Source organism: Mus pahari, chromosome 3, assembly GCF_900095145.1.
Source record: "Mus pahari chromosome 3, PAHARI_EIJ_v1.1, whole genome shotgun sequence".
NCBI classification, from domain to species: domain Eukaryota; kingdom Metazoa; phylum Chordata; class Mammalia; order Rodentia; family Muridae; genus Mus; species Mus pahari.
In genome coordinates this window covers 76591310-76601909 of record NC_034592.1, presented here as the reverse complement: position 1 = coordinate 76601909, position 10600 = coordinate 76591310, and the positions used below count along the sequence as shown (strand labels likewise).

The 10600-nt window shown below is 41.7% G+C and overlaps 1 protein-coding gene across 1 annotated transcript in view; it reads left to right on the top strand.

Annotated features, from left to right (window-relative positions):
- The first annotated feature begins 6567 nt into the window (after positions 1 to 6567).
- C3H11orf49 (chromosome 3 C11orf49 homolog) overlaps positions 6568 to 10600 on the top strand; it is a 168764-nt gene continuing 164731 nt past the window's right edge. Inside the window, exon 1 of the mRNA XM_021195070.2 lies at positions 6568 to 6712. Within this exon, the coding sequence (XP_021050729.1) occupies positions 6667 to 6712 (46 nt within the window). The 5' untranslated portion in view covers positions 6568 to 6666. The remainder of the gene's footprint in view (positions 6713 to 10600) is intronic.

The window sequence follows — 10600 nt, the reverse complement described above, 5'->3', positions numbered from 1 at the left end:
CAAAGAGAGGTACAAACAAATAGTACAGTAAGCATGGGCATCCGGGTACATATCAAAGAGAGGTACAAACAAATAGTACAGTAAGCATGGGCATCCAGGTACGTATCAAGTGTTACTGACCTCTGGGGAAACTGGCAGTGGGGATGTTTAGCCTCCATCTAGTAGAACGTGTTGTTAACAGACAGAAAACATGGAAGAGAGGTGTGTGTGTGCGTGTGTGTGTGTGTGTGTGTGTAATAGAGTGATACACTTACCTAGCATTCATACCTTAGGTTGCAGTCTCAGTATTTGAAGGGAGAGAGAGAGAGAGAGAGAGAGAGAGAGAGAGAGAGAGAGAGAGAGAGAGAGAGAATATATCCAAGACTTCCCACATACTCAGCAACACACTTTACCAATTGACTACACCCTTAGCCCACTGGTTGGGTTTTGATGTTTTTTTTTTTTTTAGATTTATTTATTTATTATATGTAAGTACACTGTAGCTGTCTTCAGTCACTCCAGAAGAAGGAGTCAGATCTTGTTACGGATGGTTATGAGCCACCATGTGGTTGCTGGGATTTGAACTCCAGACCTCTGGAAGAGCAGTCAGGTGCTCTTACCCACTGAGCCATCTCACCAGTCCCAGTTTTGATGTTTTCTATCTTTAATTTTATTATTTATCTAGAGGTGGAATTTCACTGTGTTAACCAGGCTGGTTTTGAACTCTTGGTCTCACGGCTTACTTTGATCTCAGGCTTCTAAGTAGCTATGACTATAGGCCTGTGCCACCACCATCAGTTAGAATCCTTCCATTTTGGGGGCATCTTTATTAAATCTATTTTTTGGAACTGTTTGCTAAGGGGTCATAAATCCCGTGGATTGAATGGCCTTTGGTTTTGAGTCCTACAATCTATAAAGAAGCTACTGCATTCATCAGGGATTTATTGCGCACCTGCCTTCTGGCAGACACTGTGAACAGCCCTTGACGTTAGAGATGAAGACAGGAAGCCTTGACTTTCAAGGAATGAACATTCTGGCAGAGGTCTCTACAAATAACACCAACAATAATAACTTTGGAAGACGAGGTGACACATATCTGTAATTCCAAGTCTGAGACAGAGGCTAGGACCATCTGAGCTCAAGGTCATGATCTGTACAACTAGACCCTGTTGGGAAGGCGGAGGATCAGAAATTCCCTTCCCTTACAAGGGATTCACCAGCATAATTATCGAAATTTTTGTAGCCTTTGAAAATATGAAAAAACAAGAAGGTAAAAGTCTCTCATTGCCTTTAGCTCCAGTTAAATTTAGGCAATGTTCTTTTAACTACATATGAAGCCTTAGTGATTCTTAAATTCCCAAGAATTTAAGGACACCGGGCGTGGTGGCACACGCCTTTAATCCCAGCACTCAGGAGACAGAGGCAGGTGGATTTTTGAGTTTGAGGCCAGCCTGGTTTACAAAGTGAGTTCCAGGACAGCCAGGGCTACACAGAGAAACCCTGTCTCAGACAAAAAACAAAAAAACAAAAAAACAACAACAACAAAAAAACCCAAAAAAACAAAAAAAAAAAAAAAAGAGAGAGAGTTTAAGGACATTTCTTTCTTTTCTTTGTTCATTTCTTTCTTTTCTTTGTTCGTTTCTTTTTTTGTTTGTTTGTTTTGAGACAGTCTCAGTATGTGGCTCAGGCTGGCCTCAAACTCAGAGGCTCACCTTCCTCTGCCTTCTGAGGGATGAGATTAAAGGCTTGTGCGGATACTCCTGGCATGACATTTTCTTTATATTTGAGATTTCCCCAGAACTCTGGTCTGTTGACTTGTATGGCAATTCAAAGTGGTTAGGAAGCATTTTAAAAATGTAAACATGTTGCATCTCAGGCAGTGACATAACCCCTACCCTGCTCTGTGCTTTTTGAAAGCTTTATGTCTTTCAAGAATTGCCCAATGGCTCAGCACTCACTTCGTGACCTGAATTTCTTAGTGGCTGTTTTGCCTTTAGCATCCTTCTGCCAGATGAACTGGCAAAGTACATCCTAGTTTCTGGAACCTGTTTTGTAGCACAATAATCCAACTTTCATTTCTTCTTTCCTTGCTGCTTCCCTGAGGTTAAAAACCATGTGTTTACTTTTCTGTAGTCTTCACTTTTTTCTTTATCAGTCTCTAACTAGGTCATTTGCAGACCTAAACATATCTATTAATTTTCTCTTTATGCAATCAGACATTATAGCATAGTAAGTTGACAAATCAGTATGTCCCAACATGGGTGCATCTTCGATTTGGGCTTGGTGTCTTCATTCTACCCTATGGGAAGAGCCTGTTCTAGTGTTTGCTTCTTTTTACTTTTTCATACATGTATACAATGTATCCTGATCCCATCCACCCCCAATGATCCCCCCTCAGACTTCCCCAGTGTGTCCTCTTCCCGAGTTCACTCTCTTGTATCAAAAATAAAGGTATTTTTGAAAGCCACTGATTCTCATTTAGTGTTGCTTGACTCACAGGCCTTGATCCAGAGCTTCAGTGGGTTCATGATGGCACAGCCATGTCATGTCCAGAAGCCCTTATTTCACTGCATTCTTTGCCACCCTTTGGCTTACATGCTTTCTGCCCCCTCTTTAGAAGGCAGTTTGCAACATGTCCATTTAGCAGAAAAACAGTAGTAGAAACTGTTCCTAGGGTCTGTGACCTCCCAAGCCATGGTACAAGACTTGAATTCCCTCCTGTGCATCAGGGTCTCAAACCAGTCAGTGAGTCCTTGGTTGTCCTCACAGTCTTGCCTGGTAGGTTGGTATTGTACATGACTCTGTTTACGGAGGCTGGAGGAGGACAAAAATATCCACCTCTATTGCTCTTCATCTTGTCCCCTTGACACAGAATCTTTCACTGAACCTGGAGCTTGCTTTTTCTTCATTTCTGCTGGTCATCAGTAAGCCCCAGTGATCCTGTTGTCTTCACTTCTGCCTACCCAGTACTATGATTATAAGCACATGCAGCCTTGCCCATTAAAAAAAAAATATGGGTGTTAGGGATCTGAAGTCATCCAGAGCTCTTACTGAGCCATTTTTGACCCAGCCCTGCCATGTACATTTTTTTTTGGTTTGGTTGGTTTTTTTTTTCCCCAGGAGTGTGGAGTCATCTTTTGATTGATTGATTTGTCTAAGTGATTATTTGTTTTGGTAAATTTTTAGAAATATGTTATGATAATCCTGAAAATCCACCTAAATTGAGGGCTAATATATTTTTTCACTAACACTCAACTGGATCACAAAATATATACCTCTAGAACTCTTTTATATATCTATTTTAAAAATTAATATATATTTTTAGTGTGTGTGTGTGTGTGTGTGTGTGTGTGTGAGTGCAGATGCATGCAGAGTCCAAAAGAGAGTGCTGGATCACCTGGTGCTGGAGTTATACAAGGTTATGAGCCTCTCAATGTGGGTGTTGGGAACTGAACTAAATCCCTCTGCAAAAGCAGTACATACTCATAACTAATGAGCTGTCTCCCCAGCTCTCATTTCTATTCTAAAAACTAATATGCATGTTTCACTGAAAAATCAGTCTATCATGTATGTGTTGCCAAAATCTATTATGTAATGTGTGGCCAGAGAGAAATCCCAAAATCAGTGGCTTCTTCTTGGAAACACAGACATTATCAGAAAGGGCATCATACTCATCATTGTTTGTTTTCAGTTCTTCATAGATGGATAATTCGAAGGATATAGAAAAATATCAAGAAAGAAGATATAGTAATTCCACCAGTAGGATTTCTATGAAATCCCTGATATTTAAAGCTCTAGACTAGTAACCTCCCGTCCTTTCTAGGCTTCCTTACAAACACAGTGCTTAGAACACTTACAGTGGAAGACTAGCTTTTTGCATAAGGGTCCTTGGAACTTTAACAGACGGAATGGGACTGTAGAAAAGACCTACACATCTCTCCAGCAATGACATCTTGTTCTTATTTAGCTTTCTTTGAGTCATTAACAGTCAGGCGCCACTGGTGCTGAAACTTATCATTATTATAACCGCAAATGGGTTAATGCCTAAACAAAGCTCTATTCTTGGGGCTTCTTCCCAGCTTCACCACACAGACCCCAATAGCAGCACCCTCCAAGTCCCAGGATAATGTTCCACAAATAAGTGGATGTCAAGTGTGTAGCCTGAATTCAAAACTTTCTGCTTTTATCTGGGAGCTCCCAGTTGCTAGCAAGACAGAACAAAAAGAAAAATAAGTAAATAAACACCAACCCAACAATCCCTAAAAAAGATTGTGTGGTTTAGTGGTCAGACCACTAGCCTGGATGTTGATGTAGTGGAGATCCACTTCCAGCCCTCCTACTGGCTAGATGGATGATATTAAGCAAGTCCCTTTTTTATGACCCATGCCTCAGTTCTCCTACTTAGAAAAAGGGTAATTGCCTTAGTTTTCATGAGGACACATGAAATTATGAGAAAATCAGCCGGACGTGGTGGCACATGCCTTTAATCCCAGCACTCGGGAGGCAGAGTCAGGTGGATTTCTGAGTTCAAGGCCAGCCTGGTCTACAAAGTGAGTTCCAGGACAGCCAGGGCTANACAGAGAAACCCTGTCTTGAAAAACCAAAAAAAAAAAAAAAAAAAAAAAGAAAGAAAGAAAATATGAGAAAATCATCTGAAAATCAGATTGCTTGGGAGTGAGATAACATGGTCATCAGTAATAACTACCATCCTAGAGATAGGGTTGTAGCCAGATAGAGTGCTTGACTAACATGGCTGCTTTCCATACCAACTCCACATAAAACAGACTTGGTGGTCCATGCTTATAATCTTAGCAATCCAGAGGTGGAAGCAGGGGGATCAGAAGTTCAAGGTCATCTTTGGCAACCTAGTGAGTTACAGGCCAACCTGAGATCTGTAAGACTCTATCACAATTTTTACAATTTTATTATTACTTTATTTACATTACAGTAGTAAGCCCAAATATGAAAAACCATTAAATGTCTATACCCTCAAGCTACATGGAGGAGGGGTAGAGGAAGGAGAAGGCAATTACTATTATTATTATTATTATTATTATCTGGTTTTTTGAGACAGGGTTTCTCTGTGTAGCCCTGGCTGTCCTGGAACTCACTCTGTAGACCAGGCTGGTCTTGAACTCAGAAATCTGCCTGCCTCTGCCTACCAAGTGCTTGGATTAAAGGCGTGCGCCACCACCACCTGGCTAAGGCAATTAATTATTTTTAACAAAATTTTCTGGACTTCATATCAACTACCAACCTGGAAAATTCATTACCTCAGAACACCAAACACTGTCCCTTGTGTGTCCCTTTTTCCTTACCACATCCAAATTCAGAGTGACTCACAGGAGCCTAGAATTGAGACAGATATACAAATTTAAGGGAAAGGGAGAATTACAAGGTCTGAGTAGCTCCTCCTTGGAGGAGGCTAAGAATAGGTCCCTCGGAACATAGGGGAAGAGCCTCCTCTTTACTTCCTCCAGTGTAGGTGGTCCTGTGGGATTCCCAGTCACTCCTTTGATGGCATCAATTTTGTTTTCTTTCTTTGTTACAAAACCTTTCCTCTTTCGAAAACTTCTCCTTGTTGAAGGGGCAGGGACTTACTTAAAAACAAAAACAAAAAAAGTTAGGGGCGAGTGGCTTTTCCTGTGAGGTTTGGACTGTGACAACTGTACACATCTCTTTCTTGGTCTTGCACAGAGAGAGGAGAAAAACATCTGGTTATTTGAAAAGAAAGGAATAGTCTTTCTTCTTCAAAAAGGGTACAGCTGAGGATATGTAATAAGTGCTCTAGTTTCTGACGCATTTCATTTGAGAAGTGAAGTGTCTTTGTAGGAAAAAGGAAAGGATACCAAACAATAGGAAGTAGAAGCGGTCTCTAATGGCTAAAGGGAAATCGAGAGGAACGGTCATTAAATTACAGAGGACTTGATGAGTAATTTTAAAAATTGCATTTTACCGGGTGTAGGGGCACACACCTTTAAAACATTAAAACCTCTGAGATCTGCAGGCTCAGGCAGATCTCTTAAATTCAAGGCTACCCTGGTCTACAAATCAAGGTCTAAGCCTGCCTGGGCAATACAGTGAGACCCTGTTGAGATACATATTTGGGGCAGGGGACATGTGGAGGTCAGAGGACAACTTAGGAGTTGGTATGCTGTTTTCACCACATGGGGTCCCTTGGATTGTACTCAGTGGCCCTTAGTATCTCTATGCTAAAGACATGTCCCCGACCTCAAGAAGCTGCCAAGATACAAAGAACATTTTGTACCAACTTGAGAGAGTAAATCCTAAAAGTGATTAATAATAGATAATGAGATCTCAGTGTTAGGCGAGGCCATACATGATCATTATTGTTAAAATAAACAGAAATTATGAAATCCAGAAATTGCGGATATGAGCCCTTGATAGAAATTCTACAGCATCACAAAATACGACACATCCAGACGATTTACTTCACAGCTTCTAAAACCAAATCCCAAAAAAAGGAGTTAAAGAAAAACAGACTCTAAGTGACTGCTTCCGGAACCTGTGTGATAGGCTCCACGTTGCCAGTCGGAGACTGTTTACGTGACACCCTCTCAGCCTTCTAGTTCTCCTCTGGCCGCATGGTGCCATGGCAACAGAGACAGGCTGTAACCTGGGTTCCGGAAGAAGAAAGCTGGAGCGTGGAAACTACCCGGTCAAAGGATGCTGAGTCCCGAGCGCCTAGCTCTACCGGACTACGAGTATCTGGGTAGGGGCTTCTTTCAGCTTCGGGAAAAGAAAAGAGTAATGTGTTAGGGGAAGAAGTGGGGAGGAGACAGGGGCGGAGCCTGAATGGTAGCGGATCTGGATGGGGCGGGAGGACAGAAAGAAGGGGTCCTAGGCCCTGAGCCTGTAATGTAGGGCCAAATCTGAATGAAAAATAACATTTATGGAGTAAAGAATGGCTGAATTATATGGACTGGCTCTCAGGCAATGAGGACTGCATTCTAAGTAACACAATTAAGAATCTGAGGTCCTAAACAAGGCTATTATTGATAGGTTGGTATTGAAGCAAACTTGGCATCTGAAATGACTTCAGTCATTTTGTAAATAATAATTTTGCCTTCATAGTGCGCGGTTATTTCGGACTTTTCATTTTCATTAGGCATTCTGCACGAGGTAAGCATTTTGCATGCAGCATTATCTAAGAAGGGATTGCTGTTTTTTCTACTTTGCAGATGGAGAAACTGAGGCTAAAGAGACAACTTGCATAAGACCATACAGTTAGATAGTATTAGGATCAGATTTTCCCACTGCAGAACTTGCCCTTGCCCTTGAGCTAAGGCTGTGTGGTAGTGAGTACTGTACTTTGCTAAGCTAAGCATCCTGCAGTGAGTGTGTATACATTTGTGCATACACTTATTTTTTTAAAAACATTTTTTATGATATTTATTTTTTATTTATATAAGTACACTGCAGCTGTCTTCAGACACACACTAAAAGAGTGCATCGCATCCCATTACAGATCCCATGTGGTTGCTGGGAATTGAACTCAGGACCTCTGGAAGAACAGCCAGTGCTCTTAACCCCTGAGCCATATCTCCAGCTCCCAAGAAAATAAATCTTAAGAAAATCAAGCTCTGTGGGTAAATGTGCTTGCTGCCAAATCTGCCAACCTGAGTTTGATCCTTGGGGACCCATATGATGGAAGGGGAGAATTTACTCCCACAAGTTGCCCTTTTACCTTTATTTGTATATTGTGTCCAATGTGTGCTCTAATAAAACAAGTCAGACAGACAGACAGACAGACAGACAGACACACACACACACACACACACACAGAGGAGGGAGGGAGGTGGAGAAAGGCGGAGTGAGTGTGGAAGACCTAATTGAATAACTAAATAATTTTTAAATACAACAAAATGGATGGCTCTTGAGGAATGGCACCTAAGGTTGATCCTCTAGGCTACACACACACAGTCGTCACACATACATACACTCACAGTATCTTTCTCATACCTGAAGTTGTGTTCACGCAAAAGAAAAAGGTGATAAAACAACTTCACATTAACTGATACACATAGTGAGAAGTGACTGCAGCAGGAATCATGCTGAATGAAACTGGGATTAAAGCCAAAGATCCGAGCTCTAGCAGGAAGTGTGTCGGGATCCAAGTGATCAAGAGGGACCAGGAGATCACAGCTTTTGTACCCATTGGTAGCTGCACAGACATTATTGAGAAAAATATGAGGTTCTGGTCAAAAATGTCATTCTGCTGGTAACATTTGTAGAGCCCTTTTTCAGGTGGTTAAAGTGGCCAGTGTGTCTCTTTTGGCCTTATCCATATAGGGAAGAAGGAAAAGCAAAGAACATAAATTTTGATTAAGGAAACAGTAGTAAAGCTGGGCATAGTTGCACATACCTTTAATCCTATCACATGGGAGACTGAGGTGGGTGGATCTCCGTGAGTTTGAAGCTAGTCTGTTCTACTTAAAGAATTCCAAGTCAGCCATAATTGCATAGTGAGACCCTGTCCCCCCACAAAAGAACATACACATTTATCAATCAGCTGAAAGGGCATAGTTACTGTCTTAGTAGAGTTACTATTGCTGTGATGAAACACCATGACCAAAGCAACTTGGGGAGGAAAGGGCTTATTTCACTCACTGTTCATCAAACAATTTATCAAAAGCAGTGAGGACAGGAACCTGGAGGCAGGAGCTGAAGCAGGGGCAAGGAAGGAGTGCTGCTTATTGGCTTACTCTCCCCGAATTGCTTAGTTTGCTTTTTAATAGACCCCCAGGACCACCAGCCCAGGTGTAGTACCACCCATAATTGTCTACTTCCCTCCCCCGTCAATTTCTAATTAAGAAAATGCCCTATAGGCTTTCCTACAGCTTCCTATGGAAGCATTTCTTGAATGAGGTTCCTCCTGTCAGATGACCTTAGCTTGTGTCAAGTTGACATACAACTACTCAGAAGAGTAATAGCACATGTAACTTTATATCTAATGCATAACAGTGTCAGCATCTACACTTTGGCTAAAGATTTTATGTATTTTGTTCACTTACTCATGAGCTTGTGAAATATTTGAACATCCTAATTCCTTGTTCAGTTCCTTAGATTTTTGCTATTTAAAGTACATATCTCAGAGGTGTGGTATATTGGTAGACTGCTGCTCAAGGCACAGAAGTTGGTCCTTTTCTAAGAGGCATAAGTGCAAGACTAATTTAGGGGCAGTGTTGACAGTCTGTGAGTAGATTCATTGTTTCAGGGCTCTTGAAAAGTTTCAGTGTTCATGGAATTCAACTAGTCCTTGAACCCTGGACAAACATTCCTTCTGCTCTGGTGTGTGGTTAACAGTCTTAATCTTAGTCTGCACATTCCACTGCCCTAAGCAAAGTCAAGCTGTTCACAGACTTCCTCATTTGTCAGCAAATTGTGTAACTGCTAAAACACATTTGTTTATACCTAAGAACTAACCCCGCCTATCACAACTTGGTCTCTAATAGAGACGTGCTATTTTGAAGCATTCACTTTCAATTAAACCACTATTAAAACCACTCCCTAGACGCTGGGCATGGTGGCACATGCCTATAATTCCAGCACTGGGGCTGCTGAGGCAAGAGGATCCTGAGTTTGAGGTCAGTTTGAGATACACAGCAAATCCTTGTCTCAAAGACAAACAAATAACATTTAAAAGCCATTCTCTATACATTAGACCTTACTGCCTGATTTAAGATTTCAAAACCTGTTTATCTTTCTTAATTCACTTTGATTAACTTTTACAATTTATAACTTCACTTTCATGTATAGGCCTAGAAAAAAATAGAGAACAAAATATTATAAACAGTAAAGTCCATGTGGTGTGCATTCACACACACACACACACACACACACACACACACACACACACACACACACTGAAAAACAAACAGCCCCAAAGCTGCAGCTGAGTACTCCTCCGAAGTCCGTTTAGAACGTCCCTTTAGGGTTTGGGTATGGGTCCCAGGGACACCTATAATGATTGCCTCTAGGCATTTTTCTACCTGCTATCTAAGGATTCCATTTGAGTTTTTGACTACTTCTGAAGAAAACAACCTTCCATCATATTGGATGAGCTGAATTCTTTTCCACATTGACTTGATGAATTTGGAACCTATAGTCCTGGTCTGGCTTAGGCTTAAGATCATCAGGAAAGAAGACATCCACACTGGCAGTCCAGTGTAGCAACAGAAATGGTCTTGACATCCAGGTTGAAGGCAGAGCCTGGTAAGGAGATGAAGAAGGATAGAGACGTCTGTGTAGACCTGTGAGACATTTCCAGCCATGTGAAAGCTACTTGTTGGAGGCCCATGCCAGCTGCTGAGGTGTGTCTGTATATCTGTTGGGTGTGGAGAACTCTCGAGATGAAGGGAGCCTGTTCTGGACCTAGACTTACACAACCACCTCCGTGTTGACCCGAGTGCAGGCGTGTGAGGTTTCCGTCTTACTCCATCTAATCTGTGGACCTGCATGCTCTCACTTGTGCTTCAGGTTGGCTCTTCTGCTCTGTAGAAGCTGAGGTTGCTAACGGGGTGGCATAGTAGTCATGTATAGAAATCAGTAATCAGAGCTGGGCGTAGTGGCGCATGCCTTTAATCCCAGCACTCGGGAG